This window comes from Erithacus rubecula (genome assembly GCF_903797595.1).
Source record: "Erithacus rubecula genome assembly, chromosome: 3".
NCBI lineage: Eukaryota > Metazoa > Chordata > Aves > Passeriformes > Muscicapidae > Erithacus > Erithacus rubecula.
The window spans coordinates 24,831,964-24,847,693 of NC_136689.1; the positions used below are offsets into that span (position 1 = coordinate 24,831,964).

Genomic DNA, 15,730 nt, shown 5'->3' on the forward strand with positions numbered 1-15,730 from the left:
CATTGAGAGCACCTTGCTGGCTAACTGGAGTCTTAGAAATACAGACTACTTGAAATTAGATAGAAATTAGATAGGAGATAAAATGCAGTGATAAGGAATGGCAAATCTAAGTTATAAAGGATTAGTTAAATACTGCCTTACAGACCAGCTCCAGACTAACTTTGGGCATAGGAACAGTCTGCTTGAATGGATGGACTATTCATATGCTAAGCACTAAGCAAATCTATGCAAAGCTGAGTGCTAAGGGAATGCTTTGGGAATGCTTTACTAAAAAATAGTAATTTTTGAACATGACCTTTTTTGACTAAAATATTAAAATTTGCACGTAGAGGTAACCAACACCTTTTAACACTGGACAGTCAGGGCACTGAGCCATGAATTATGCCTTAATCTTTATTGCTCTTGTGTTTAGCAGTTAATATTTGCCTTTGGGTTTAGATTCTCATCTTTATTTTCCTTTACCTCAACTTCTTTGAAATAGGTCACCTTCTCATCCTGATCAACTGTGAAAGATTGTAAAGAAACAGCTTATCTCCCCATAACCTACCATGTAAATGCAGAACATTTACTGAATTTGAAATGAGTGTTATTGACAAATGTGGGATATAAAAGATTGAGCAAACACAGAAATCCCAGGAAGCAGGCTGTTACATGTGAAGTGTGTGGAAAGCTTTCAAAACAGTGAGAGCAGCCTGGAACTGCATGCTCAGATGCTGGGGTAGTGTGGACTCTGAATGGATAACATCATGCTTCCCCAAGCCTGTGAGAAATTAGGAAACAGATGGCTCATGTATTTGGGAGCTCAAAAAGCTGGGAGTTTCTCCACTGAAAAGTGGAGAATCAGAATACAGAGATGAAAAAGCTGTTCATCTTTAGTGCAAAATATTTCCCTTCTCTCCTGTGTATTACCATAAAATCAGAACCACTCAGAAAATTTCTGGACAGCAGAACTCTTTCTATTCCTCTATCTATAAGCAGAGGCTTCCATTTGTTCCTGATGGGAGCACACAGATGATGAAACACCTTTCCAGTGTTATGCTAATTTCTTATTCTGTTTATCAGCATTTTCATTAAAGATTAGTGACCTAGAATAACAGTGCTAAGTATTGAATTTTAGAAATGAAATAAGCTTTCTAAAATAATACAGCAGGCTTCTGTTTCCTAATCTAATGTTTGGGCTGTGGTATAGGTAGTGCTCCAGCACAGAGAGAAACAGCCATTGCAATGAGGAGCAGGGGAAAGGCCCTAAGGGCCAGCTGCCCCTTTGCAAACCATCCATCTGTCCATAGTTATGGTGCCCAGGCCTAGAGGTGGAATTCCTTGTCAAGGATATAATCAAGGTTCATTTTCCTTGCATTAAGTATTTTAAGGAAATATGTTTGGGATTTTTTTGTTTTTTAAGCATTCTGCTTCAGCACGGTGGCCACTGTTTTTAGATCAAAGGAACAACATTTTTAAGGCTTCATAGCACAGTTCATTATATGCCCCCTCTGCCTTTCCCTGCCTTTGGACAGAATACAAAATAGCAGCTCTGCAGTCTCCTGGAAAAGGCAAACCCTTCCAAAGATGACTGTAATTATGGCACAGCTGCATTGTTATGCACCATGCTACTCACCTGGAATTAGTGTGGAACACAAACAGTTGTCAAATGAAATGATCTGTGGGCCATCTCATGTAGTTTCCTAATATTGTCCAGGTACCTACAGTATTCATCCCTGAATAATCAAAATGTCAAGGAATGCTTTAGAAACCACTGAACCATTCTCTAGGCAATATACTAAGCTGATGCACAGCTTCTCAGTCAATTTATTAGGCATGGTTCGCAGAACTAGTCCCAATCAAGGTGCTCAAAAGTGTCTATCCAATTATTTTAGAATGACTTAAATTTTTTTCAGAAAAATAAATTAGATCGGGTTAGTGTATAAAGCCATCATGTAGGGAGATGAAATGTCATTACCTAGAACAAGTCAAATACTTACAAAGTATTTCTGCATAAATATTTCTATACCTGTAAAACTGGAATATTTTTTCTTATATTTATCCTACAGTCTAGTAACAACTGGGAGTTTCTCTCTTGTTGTATGTTCAGCTCATAGTGAGATCTCAGTCTGGGCAAGGATGTCTCAGCATCACTCTAAGACAGATCACAGTAATAGTGACACACTTTGATCAGGAGTCTAGAAAATTAAGCTTAATCACAATTTTCAAAGTTAAAACCACACTACAGCTCCCTTAAGCTCCTGCAAAGGTTTCAGCTTTGAAAGGCTGCACTGGTCCTTGCCAGCAAACAACTTGCCCACTCCAGGTTATCAAGTGTTTTCCCATCCTGTCCCTCCAGCAAAAGTGCATGAGTTACACTTTAATTGGTACATTAAGAACAGGAAAGATGGATATTTCACCAGTCACTCTTAACTTTCTATCCTTTCCTCACTTGGGTAGTCTCAGGGACTGCACATGATTCAATTTAACAGCTCCTCAAGTGCTAAATGAAGCCAAGTTGTCTATGCTAATGCTTTATATTTCCATGGTGATCTCCATGCAAGCATTACAAGCAATTTATGAAAAGTCATGAATTAACATTCTGATCAGGTCAGTGTTATTGTCACCATTCTTCAGCTGGAGAAAGAGGGACAGTAAGGGAAGGTGGCTGTCAGGTGCTTTAGGCCTTATCTTCCCTCCTCAATGGAGGATGTCACAGGTTCTTCCAGGGTCAGACACAGTGACTGATACAGCACACAAAAAAGGGATGGCTTAACCCATGCTATTATCCAATCAGTTTTCCACCTTTGCTTCATTAATCCAATTAGATATTAGTTAATTCACTGTTAAATTCTGCTGTCCTGGAGGAATGAATGAGCATATGGGGCCTGTAAGGGAAGAGAATTCCTTTCTCACCCCCTGGTGACAGTGCTACAGAATCTCTGAATGATAGCAGACTTGGAGGCTTTGCATTCCCTCAGGAGGGATAATTTTTGACAGTGAATTTTTGACATTGCGGAGTTGTGGAGTCCTAACTTCTCTCCTGCTGTTGTAATTCTCCCTGCACTATAGCTCTCCTCTGAGACTTTTTGTAACTCTTTTAATTTCAGCAATTTCAGTGCCCTTGAATAAGGACTGGTCAATTGATACACACAGTAGTTTTGTTTGAACATCAAAAACAGACTATAGTTCAAAGCAGAAGAATATTCTGAATATTCATGAGGTATATTTATAGTAAACCATCTAATTAGTCAGCAAATAAAAAATAATCTGCTTTTCCAAGGAGGACATTTTTGAAAAGAGTACTCTAGCACAGTATTACTCTTGATTTCAGTGTTCTTAATGTTTTCAAATGATGTAATAACTTCCAAAAGCTCATATTAATTCTCTTATAAGCAAACATAATAAGCCATAAATGCAGCCTCTTCCAGTGCCTGGAAACACTGTTTGAGGGTATTTAGAGTGACTATTTAACAGTCTAGTAAGAGTTTTAAGATTTTTTTTTTTTTACCTCCTCTAGCAATTATTTTTTTCCCAAGTGACAAGTTAGTGTAGAAATTTTTCTTTCAAAAAAGTCCCTTTAATAAAAGGTTTACTGACATGTAAGCCTAGAAACTTTTGCAGTGATTTTAATAGCTTCAAGGACAGCATAGATGAGCTCAGCTGTACATTAGAAGGCAAGCCCAAGAACCACCCTAAACATGAAATACTCAGAAATACCAATCTCTACCTTTGTTACTTGGGTGCCAGTGAAAGTACCTGTGATTAGCTGGAGCTGTCTAGGCTGCCCAGGAAGTCTGGGTTTTTTCTGTGGAAGAGAAATAGCAGCCAAAAGGTGACATTGGTACACAGCCAAACTGGCTCAGGAGGACAAAGCATTTTATTCTTGGCTTCATCACTGTCACAGCTAAAAGGGAAAAAACGATGGAGTCTTGCAGTAGTTTTCTCTGGTGGATGTTTGCCGATTTACAAATGGGTTGAGACTGAAACCTTTTTAATTCAGACCACCAGGAAGCCTTCTTAAAGCTCTAACTGGATAGAAATTTTGAAATTTACACTGGGTGTAAAGTGAGGGTTATCAGCTGCGAGACCTATCCTGCTTCCCACATAGCAGAGTGATGCATATGATGGTAAGGTAGAAAATAAAAGGGATGTGACCAGAAGCGAGAAGGTAACCAAGGTAGGATTACAAAAACTACCTGATACTTTCCAAACACGTCCCTTTCAGCAGAAATTAGCATCTCCAGGGATATTTACCGGTTGCTGGAGAGCCTGGCCAGGAGGGGTTCCAGCCAGCCCTTCTGGCACTCGCAGTGTGAGTCCATGAAGATGAGCACATCCCCAGTAGCCCGTGCAGCTCCCAGCATCCGGCCTCGGATGACTCCAAGCCTCTTGTTGCTCCGGATGAGCTTCACACCATCCAGCTTGGAGATGTATTCACTCAGAGCTGACTTCAGGGGCCCTGTCAGAAGCAGAACAGTCACTGAAATGTTTTAGCTTTGATTCAAGCTGTCATAGAAAAGAAACAGGTAGTAGGAGATGCTGGTTCTTGCTGGTAAAATGTTTCAGGGGCATTTGTTTTAAATGGCCAAGTAGGCCACGTTTCAAATACTTCTACAGCAGCATAATGTCAAGGGGAAGTAGAGACTAATGGAAACTAAGATTCACAAGGTATGAAGCTATTCCTGTGGGAATCTTAATAGCTTCCTCTCCTGTTTTCAGCAAAACGTGGATGCTCTCATCATCTCATAAAATGCACAGATGAGAGTGAGATACTACAGGTGTTTGGCTTTCCCAAGCACTTTGGATTACTTAAGCAATGTGGACTTTTCCACTCTATGCTTCAAAAATCCAAGTCTTTCCAAAATCCAAGTCTGGAAATTATGACAGCAGTTCTGATCCAGTGGGAATCCTAAGATTTGCATACTGTGATCTTATTTTAAAGTAAGAAAGTTCAGAGTGGTTGTACATGATGTGGGGAAAAAAAGAAATATATTTCAAAGTTGAAAGGCTGCACTGAATTCTAGGGATGAATAGTGAAATCTGGTAACCAGCTCTGGGCTCTGCTTAGCTTCCTGAGAGTCCTCTCCTCTCTCCTCTCCTCTCCTCTCCTCTCCTCTCCTCTCCTCTCCTCTCCTCTCCTCTCCTCTCCTCTCCTCTCCTCTCCTCTCCTCTCCTCTCCTCTCCTCTCCTCTCCTCTCCTCTCCTCTCCTCTCCTCCTCCTCTCCTCCTCCTCTCCTCTCCTCTCCTCTCCTCCTCTCCTCTCCTCTCCTCTCCTCTCTCCTCTCCTCTCCTCTCCTCTCCTCTCTCTCTCTCCTCTCCTCTCCTCTCCTCCTCCTTCCTCCTCTCCTCTCCTCTCCTCTCCCTCCTCTCTCTCCTCCTCTCCTCTCCCTCTCCTCTCCCTATCCTCTCCTCTCCTCTCTCCTCCTCTCCTCTCTCCTCTCCTCTCCTCTCCTCTCCCTCTCCTCTTCTCCCTCTCCTCTCCTCTCCTCTCCTCTCCTCTCCTCTCCTCTCCCACACACTTCTTGGAGGAACACAGTTTCTTCCCTGAAGTTCTGGAAAAAATAACTCACATACAGAGAAATGGGAGCTACCTTGCTGGCTGAGATCATCGACTAGGATGATATCCTTGAGGAAAGCCTTTGGGGCTGTATCCATAATGCTGTGCACAGTTCTCAGCAGAGTAGACCAGGCTTCATTGTGGAAACAGATGATGACACTAGCAGTAGGCAGACTGGAGTCATATTTTTGCTGCAGGCACCTGCATGGGTGAAATGAAGAAGACACTGGAAACACTGGAACATGTGGCTAATTTTTTCCTCAGAGCAAAGTTGAAAGCAGCACCCAAACCTTCAGGGCTGGAGAGCAATTTAATATCTCAACTCACTTCTAAGTAAAGGAATACTAAGGTGCCCAAAACTGGAATTTGAAGTGAAAATATGGGAATGGCTCTATCAAAGTTACAATACAAAAAGAGGAAGGTGTTTCTTTGTTTTGCGTTAGTTGGTTTTTTTTCCTGCTCTGTCTGCCTCAAAAAAACAGAGCTCAAACAAAAACTGTCCAGAACACAAAGTGAAGATAATTACAGTAGAGTGAGTGATAAAACTGGTCAGTCAGCCTCCACCAATTTCCACATTTTCTCAAGTAAGAGAAAAAAGAGCAAATGACTGCAGCACCATTAAGATTAACAAATAAAATAACTCATCTGCACAACAGATCAGTACACCTGTAGACAACCTGACCAAGGTCCTAGTGAATAAAGCCAACCGTTCGGTCATTTATTGCAATGACATGGATCCTTATGTGGCACGTGATTACAAATATAAAGACATTTAAGAAACAAAATGTATTTTCACTATAAAGTTGGTACAGGTTGCTTTTCCAATTAAAACAAATTGCTGCTGAATGAGGCTCCCAGCTGGGAGTCAGTGTGCAATCAAACCAGCAGAGCAATCTGGAAGTGGGTGGCGTGGTGCAATGTGAACAATCCAGTCTTGGGGGTTTGTTCTGTCATTGCTTTTCATTGTCTTGGGCTTGGGGAACACTGGCTGCAGGGAGAGTCTGCCATTCTGTCTTTGTCTCTTGAATAACCACTGCCATTGCTGAATCACAGGAATGTCCCTCTGCCATCTTGTCTTTGTGTCTGGAATAGCCACTGTCATTGCTGAGTCACAGGAACGTCCCCCTGCCATTCTGTCTTTGTTTCAGTGGCCATGCAGAGCTAAGTCAAGGTGTTGAACACCTTTTGTGTATAAAGCACCTTCTCTTTTTGTATACTTGTATGCTATTAATATTGCTGCTGTCGCTGTGTGTTTCTTACTCTTGCTGTTTCTTTCAGTAAAGTGTTATCTCAACACATAGTCTGTTCTTTGTCCTTCCCTCACCAGAGGGGAACAGGGGGAAATTTAATTCACAGCTGGTGTTAAACCATCACAATAATTCAAACATTTAAAGATGACAAACACTTCCCAATCGTCCTCACAGAACCTGTATATGAAAACCATCTATTCTGGTGTGAGGATGCACATTTTCCAGAAAATGCCTTCAAATGCCCATTGTAGATATGCAAAGATTATGTCTATATAGTGCTTTGCTGACATTAGAAAGTACATTTTAAAAATCTTTTCATTTCCCAAATAACAGTCATTTAGTGTCCTAACTAATTTAATCTCCAGCAGCAAGAATTTCTTCAAGGAATTACACAATGGGCTGAGTGGAGCCTATTGTTACTTCAGCATTTTTTTATTGCCAAGCAAATAATTATACAGATTTTACAGTGGTTGTTAAACAATTGGCTACTCAGCAGAATCTCATGTAAGAGATATAATTTTAGTATTTCTGTTTATTAGCATTTTACTTAGTGCTTCTATTCATGGACTGAGGTCCTATGCTGCTAGACACTATCCAGACACAAAGATGCTAATCACTTAAGAGAATCCACAGTCTGAATGATTTAATTATGAATACACATAAATGGTTACTATAGATGCATTTCTGGGAATGTATGTTTAAAATGAGCACTATCTTAATAATTTATTTTACTTTTAAATAGTTTACATTATTTTTTTGCATAGAAAGGCAGATTTTCTTGATGATTTTTACACTGAAATTGATCTATATTGTTTTTGGTTTACTAATTTTGTGTAATCAACAATATCATTACCTCACAATTTCATATAAGATGATTGTTTTCATATTCAGCAGGATCAAGAAAAGAATACTCTCATGACTTGGGAGTGAGTATTTTCAAGCAGTAGAATTAAGAAGTAATTAAGGAAAGTGATGATCTAATGCAGTCCTTTTACTACCGGCAGCTTCAAACCAGAAACATTCTATAGCTATTAGCACCTTGTTGCTAGTACTGTGGTTATAGCAAGAAAATAAGGCTGTTGTGAAATGTTAATTGGAAAAGAATTGAAAATAACTGTACTTGAACACATAACCTTGGTGGCGAGTGCTTAGTTGCCATGGAGATTGGCAAAGACTTGCAATATAGATATCTAATCTTCACAAAAATGCACAAGGCTACTGGTACACAAAAATACCTTCTTTGTAATTTGGAGCAGTTTCATAGACTGTCTATCATAAATTGGCATTTTAAAAAGTCAGGGCTGTGACTGTTATGAGACATAGTGATTTAATCTAATTTGTGAAAAACAAGGAATTGTCAGTGCAGCAATGAACAGAGAGCAGCTCTGACAAGGCAAAGGCAGAGCTGACAGGGACTCCCACTCACCTTCAGGAAAATGTTTCATTGAGATTCAGCTCCAAACAGCACTCCAGAGGAAGCTATACTTTTGTAATGAAACTTAAAGCTTTTGTAGATCCTTGTGAGTTTCTTTTGCCATTTGACACTCAAACCTGAGAGGAAAATAGACCTTTCTTTTGGGCAGAACCCCCATCATAAAAGTCACAATGCCAGGCTTGATTCAGGTGTCCCAGGAGAGTGTCAGTCCCAGCTGGAGCAACTAAAAGCAGCAGAAAGCACTTTGAGGGATGGAGATACCTCAGAGGGGTGAGACACGGGCTGCTTCTTATGTGAAGTATTTGTCATCCCATTTTAAGTGACTTCAGGGAGACTGAGTCCATGGAGGTAAGTCACTGAAACATCTCTAACTGCTTGGCTCCCCTCTGATTAAATAATAATAGACATTGTGATGAACAACATGATGCCAACCAAATAGAGACACAGACAATCTGATTCTGGTTTGCTCTCTTTTCACATTGCTGTAAAACTGGACTGACACAGTTGTGAGCCAGGCCTCCAGAGTAAACTACACTTAAAAATTATCACTGTGGTTTGTGTGTTGTGCCATGAAGGACAGGTCTGGCTTAGACATACTCTGCTACAGGTTTATGATCTGGATTTAGATCAGCCTTAGATGCTGAGATCTGGGGTTTCAGTCTGGGCTCTGTAAGCTGTAGTGTTGAGAGCTCTTTAGGCTGTAACTAGTCAGACAGCAAAATCCATCCAAGAGCTCTGAGACCATGGCTTAAATTGTACCAAGATCAGTATTAACTAAAGCTGTCTCTTCTTGGATGGCCATTCAACTGCCAAAGTAAAACTTTTTTTGGCTTTCTACCACAGGCAGTAAACAAGGGCAGTCATTCCTCCTTTGAACATTACATAGTTCAAAGAGTTAGCAGTGAAGCATGCCAAAAAATAACTGAAATAATATCAGCATGTCATTATTTAATGGAGTTAACCAAATTAACACTGAACCTAGTCAATAAGTACAGAAAGCATTGTTTAATTTCTCTTTCTTTGAGACTGTACCCTTAAATTAGAGCTGCCAGCTGTCTTTAAACATGTGAAAATGAACACAAGAAAAAGATTTATTCTGTGTCTTATTTAAAATGTTTTCTGATACATCTTTCCATCGTGTCCTGTGACAATGCTACAATTGTTTTTCTTACAGGATACAAGACACCACTCACATCCCTTGCCTCCCCCTGGGAAGGGAGGCATATCACAGAATCAATTAGGTTGGAAAAGATCTCTGAGATCATCAAGTCCAGTCTTTGACTGACCATCACCTTCTCAATGAGACCACAGCACTATGTGCCATGTCCAGTCTTTCCTTAAACATCTTCAGGTGTGGTGACTCCACACCTCCCTGGACATTTCATTCCAATGTTTAATTGCCCTTTCTTTGAAGAAATTCCTCCTAATGTCCAACCTGAACTTTCCCTAGGGCAGCTTGATAGTAGATACACCTTAGATCCTTTTAAGAAGTGTAATGAACCCCTCCTGGGCTGCTGGGTCAATTGGCTGTGAAGTCTCCAGACTTCAAATGTAACACCTGGGGATTCAAACACAACATTTTTCGTGGTGGCCTTACAACCTGGCTGCTGACAGGTATGGTGATGTTGGCAGAGCTTGTGTGACACACCAATCTCCACCTTCCTCCCAGGAGTTTCCTTTCAATACTTGTCACAGAATCACAGGATATTCTGAGTTGGAAGGACTCTCAAGGATCATTGAGTCCAACTCCTGGCCCTGAGGGTCACACCATTTGCCTGAGAGCATTGTCCAAACTGTCCTTGAACTCTGTCCGGCTTGGTGCTGTGACCACTTCCCTGGGGAGCTGTTCCAGTGCCCAAGCACTCTCTGGGTGAAGAACCTTTTTCAAATATCCAACCTAAACCTCCCCTGACACAACTTGAGGCCATTCCCTCGGGTCCTGTCACTGGTCACCAAAGAGATCAGTGCCCATCCCTCCTCCTCCCCTTGTGAGGACATGTAGACAGCTATGAGGTCTCCCCTCATTCTCCGGCCTCCAGACCCATTGCCATCTTCATTGGCCTTCTCTGGACACTCTTTAATAGCTTTGGATCTTTCTTATATTGTGGTGCCCAAAACTGCACACGATATTTAAAGTGAAGCCACACCAGTGCAGAGTCGGCTCCACTTTTATGAGTGACCGTGGGATCACTTTTGTTCTGGAAGAGCTGAAAGCCCCAACTCTTGTCTCATTCATCACTTTGTATGCCCAGTGACCCCATAGCTCTGGCACGTGGGCTGAGACGGGGCCTGCCCGAGAAGGGAAGCCGCCTCTGCCTCTCCTGCTCGCCAGCCCGGCGCGAGTTCCCTCCCCATCCTCAGCCCAGCGCCCGGACAGACAGACTGACGGACGGACGGACGGACGGACGGACAGACAAGGGCGGGGCCCGGGACGCTCCCTGCCCTGCCGCCCCCTGCACCTGCGGTGGCTCGGGCGCCGGTAGGGGGCGCTGCCGCCCGCCGGGCCTCAGGGCGGAGGCGCGGGGGCGCCGCGGCAGCGCTCACAGCGCCCCATGGGCTCCGCTCACAGCGCCCCATCAGTGCTCACAGCGCCCCATGGGCTCCGCTCACAGCGCCCTGTCAGCGCTCACAGCGCCCCATCAACACTCAGCGCCCTGTCAGCGCTCACAGCGCCCCATCAACACTCACAGCGCCCTGTCAGCGCTCACAGCGCCCCATGGGCTCCGCTCACAGCGCCCCATCAGCGCCCACAGCGCCCCATCAACACTCAGCGCCCCATCAGCGCTCACAGCACCCCATGGGCTCCGCTCACAGCGCCCCATGGGCTCCGCTCACAGCGCCCCATCAGCGCCCACAGCGCCCCATCAACACTCAGCGCCCTGTCAGCGCTCACAGCGCCCCATGGGCTCCGCTCACAGCGCCCCGTCAGCGCTCACAGCGCCCCGTGGGCTCCGCGCCTCCGCTCCGCTCGCCTCCACTCCGCTCTTCTCACTCTGCCAGCCCCGGCTGCCTCCCGCACCATGCCACCCTCCGCCTTTGCCGCCCGCCCGCTCTGAGGGCTTGAACCACCTCCCGAAGGAGGCTGGGAGCGTCCCTGATCTGAGGAACGGAGCGCCCGACCCGGAGCGGGGAGTTCGATAGGAAACATGCGAGGTCTAGAGGAGGAGAGGTGCGGGGTTTGCAGGAGAGGTTCGGGGTGGTGGTGGGGGGGGAGCGCGGCGGCGGGGAAGGAGGTAAGTTTGCCCCCAGAAGTGAAATAGGGTGATTTACTTACAACGGGTGTCGTACCTCAGGCAGGTCCCGGCGCAGCGCGATCCGCTCGCTGAGCACCTCATTAAAGCCGTGTGTTTCCAGGCCGAGCGGGCGCTCCCCCGCCGCAGCCGCTTGCCCTTCCTGCAGGGGAAGGGACAGCGGCTGAGACTCGGGGCCCCCCTCCGCCTTCCCCTCCGGCCGCCTGCTCTGCTGCTTCACCACGCGATAGCCCTTCCTGGCCTTGCTGTGGTTCCTTTTGCCGGTGGGCGACACGACGGCCATGATCAGCTCATCCTCCCGCAGGGAGATGAAAGGTGATAGACCATCCAAAGGGTAATACTGCTGGCTCTCCTCCTGGGTTTCCAGCATCTCTTGGGTCTCCACAGAGTCCATCTGATACCCTTCCCGGGGGTTGAATTCCACAGGCTGGAAAGTCCCTTCCTTGCTCTGGTTGCTGGGTGGTGGATTTAGCGTTGTAACCATCAGTAGCAAAAACCCCAGCATCAGAAACAACAAGAGAAACTGCAGCTTACGTGATCCATATCTGCACTTCTTCCTCAAGAACATACTGTTGGTGACAAAACGGTACAGATGGTCATGTTAAATATCACTTGGATCTTCCTCAGATTTCAGTCCTCGGGTTGCACAAAAACCCTGGTTTTCACTATCTGCCAAGAGGATTTTTTTTGCTCCCTTCACATTTCACTGATGCCATTTCATGCTTTCCTCCCTATTTACAGTAAAAAAAATTATAACATTCCCATTAGTATTGTACTTACTGTAGTAAAACGTAGCATGGATCCAGTGAGATAAAGTAGATCCTTTATTAGACGGAGTCCCAGCTTAGTTAGGAAAGTGCATGCTTTGGTGATTAAAAGAGTAACTAAAGCTTTGATTTTTTTTCCCCCTTAAAAATTCTAAGTTGAAAGAAATCCCGTTTATTCCAGAGTAGACCCTGCTTGTTCAAAGTTTCCAATTGCTGCCTGGATTGAAGCACTGTATCTCTGAAGGCAGATCTGACAGCTCTCCCCCGTTCAGAGGCTTCAAGTTAACTGTGATCAACAGATGAGAAGTAGTCGGTCCCTGACTTTGTTTCACACATAACTACGGCACTCAGTCAGGAAGCACTTTGCCAGACATAATACAGAGCAATGTGTGCGTCTTTTTCTTGGTCCTAATGCCCTCACTGTGCTTGTCCTATCAAATCAAAACTTTACAAAAGCTGTAAGAGGTGAAATGCAAGAAGCCAAATGTTGCATTAGAAAAGAAATCAAGGCACGTCACAGCGTTGGAATAGCTGTATTAAGCTGAGAATGTGCAGAGCAAGAATCAAGAATTTTATAAACTGAATAAAAGATGGAGAGCACATGTTTTATTTAAGGTTAGATTTATTCATATGATAATGTGTTAGCTGGAGTATATTTCATATCCAATAAATATTTACAGCTGCAGGGATTTAAACACTGACATAAGGGTGCCAAATTATCACCTGGCAGACTGAAGTTGTCTCCTCCTCCATAAATTTGGTCGTGCAGGGCAAGCAGCACTTCAAGTTTTCGTTAGTCCAGGAATAACATGTTTAAAAGCCTGGGCTGGAACAACAACCACTGACACTGAGAGAAAACAGCAACTTCTGTGATTAAAAGGGGAGCTGAGTCTCTGAGGTCTGTTTGCTAATACTGCTGGCATGGGTGCTAGTGGGCATGGACTGTGGCATTTTTTGCTGCGAGATGAGTGTTTGTCCAATGGGAGAAGGGGTGAGACAATCCGCGTGCTTCAGCATCACATGCCTCTTGGTGAGGCAGAGATCAGCGATGGATGCAACTCAGGTGTTGCCAACCCTTTTGATGCTGGGGGCATGGGATGTGGTGTTTTTCATATCTTGCAATATTTGATGAGCAGAAAGCTCCTGCTCCAGGAGGCATGTGATTACTAGAGAACTTCCACATTCACAGATTTCAAAAAAGCCACACTTTTCTAGACATTATAGCTTAAAGAATAGCCTGAAGACAGGCATGCAGTATACTCTAAAGGAAGCAAGGATCTTTGCTATTACTTAGTTCCCTCTAAGATGTTTTATAAGTTCAGACTATAGTTCTTGGTAGACAGCTTCCAAAAAATTAAAAATGAGAGGACACCTGCTTTCAAATTAAAATGTGTCTCAACCTTCAAAAGCAAGGGTGGTGTAGAGCACCATAAGGTTTCTGGAGTCACGTAATATATCACTTCTGTGTGCACTCCCCTAAGCAGCTTATACAGAATGCCTTGAGGGAGTGTGACTGGTCTGCTGTGTCTTGGCACCTTCCCTACATCAGCTGTTCTTTAAAATATGCAGAACTGCTTTAATCATATCTTGGGCAGAAGGAAGATTGAGCCAATATTTTGATACTTCACCATTGTATGTATCTCCCCTTTTTAGCTTAAATTCACACAGAAGTAACATCCCAACTCACCTTCAGCCCTGAGAATATTACTTTTTATTCTGCTTTTCATAGGGAAAATGAAGTATTGATGGTTTCAATTCAATAGGGAAACAGCACACATTTGCATTAAAAAATCTGAGCTCAAAGCACTCATTTAAATAACAATGTTTCAGCCATAGAAAGACAAAATGAAATGGAAATGAGGAGACCTGTCCGAGATACTCTCCAAAAAGCTGGCACAGCAAGTTGCAAAAGGTTCAGTTCCACAAAGTCCCATTATCAGGCATATGGAATAAAATTAAATTAAATTAAAAGGAGAAACTTAAGAGTGGGTGGAGTAAATGGGAGAAAGCATTGCTTTCTCTTTTCCTTTTTTAACCTTTTTTTTTGGTTACCTGAGTATTTTGATTTAATTTAATTAATATTTTTCCCTGGCTAAAATATTTTAAAAAGATGGTGTAACAAGTCTGATCAAGATAATTCTAGCCTGCAGTAGAAATCACTGTGTAAATTCTGCCCTGGTACATTCAGTATTGCTGAGCAAATCCACCTGGATCACTCATGCAGCTGAATTTCAGCTACAGATGAAAAGACACCCAATTAACAAATTTACAGTAATCTTAGAAACTTTAGGACAGAACTAATAGGTAACATTATCACTGAAACATATATGAAACATATGCATATGGAATCCAGCCTTTTAATATATCCTGACCATTTTAACAAAGAAGAAATGAACAATTACAGAAGATGCTTGTTCAGTCTAGCCAATTAAATGTGCAAGTATAAAACACTGGGTGGCAGACTTCCAGCAGCCTGTGTTCTCTTTTCTGCACAACAAGCCTTCCTGAATCATTTCCCATCAAACAATCTGTTTTTCAATCTTTTCCCTTAAAACAGTGGCTTTCCACTGCCACCATACAAAAGAGATAATGCCTTTCTAGTGGATGAACCTCCCTTTAGTATTTGATGGGACATGTCTTGTTTCCTTAAATGCACTTGAAGAACAACATCACTGTTACGATCTCCTCACGTGGAAACATCCACTGTACTTTTCTTTCTACTTCTGGTTACTCAAAGACGTGTTACAAAGTAGGCAAGCCCTTCACTGGGACAGAGAATGGGTTGCTCCTCCTGCCTAGCTGTTGAGGATTCCCTTTCCTAGGATGTTTTCCTGTGCGTCCTTTGATGGAAGAGGAAGGAGCATTGCCCAGGCTCTTCTTTCAGGCCTAGAGCCATTGCCCTCATCCTGCAGTCCAGTCTTCTAAGTGCTTTTAAGTGCTGCTTCATGCAGGTAGCCCACAAAAAGGCTGCCCACAAAAGGTATTGCCCTTGGACTGCTGTTCTACAGCAAACTCTGGAGCTCCTCAGTTCGTGGGAAAGGAGCATGCTACAGGTTGTGCCAAATACACCAGCAATTGCTCACAAAGGGGGCCAGTTTGCAGTGTCAGTATTGGCCAATACCAATACTGTGTTGATTTTCCCTCTGGTCAACCTATGCCAGAGCTGAAAGGCTTGTGCTCCTACCAGGCCTGCTCAGATATACCCATGGTATAATACCCAGTGGTATAAATACCTTCAGCAAATGCAAAGTAAGTTATTGACTTCCTTAAGAAAATATTCACCATCCTTCACTACTGCAAATTTCGCTCATTATTTGCCAAGAGCTGGAACATGGAATCAAATCTAGGTCTCAGTAATTCAGAAGGTATTAGGAAACAGTTGCCTTTTGCAGAGTAACAAACCTTGCAGTCACTTTTCTGTAGCTGTTTGTACTTACCCTTTCCTCCCCACCTCATTTTGGCTTGCATTTTTGTCCAAACCATTCAGC

General features: G+C 43.4%; 1 protein-coding gene across 2 annotated transcripts in view; it reads right to left on the bottom strand.

Moving 5' to 3' along the window:
- GALNT15 (polypeptide N-acetylgalactosaminyltransferase 15) overlaps positions 1-13,124 on the bottom strand; it is a 29,729-nt gene extending 16,605 nt beyond the window's left edge. Inside the window, exons 1-4 of one of the 2 annotated variants that reach the window (XM_079302422.1) lie at positions 12,966-13,124; positions 11,499-12,044; positions 5,574-5,740; positions 4,237-4,441 (exon numbers count right to left, since the gene is read on the bottom strand). In XM_079302422.1, the coding sequence (XP_079158548.1) occupies positions 4,237-4,441; positions 5,574-5,740; positions 11,499-12,043 (917 nt within the window). In that variant the 5' untranslated portion in view covers position 12,044; positions 12,966-13,124. Of the gene's footprint in view, positions 1-4,236; positions 4,442-5,573; positions 5,741-11,498; positions 12,045-12,255; positions 12,384-12,965 lie in introns of those variants that run through there. The other variant, XM_079302421.1, reaches the window with a different exon arrangement.
- Positions 13,125-15,730: the final 2,606 nt, after the last annotated feature.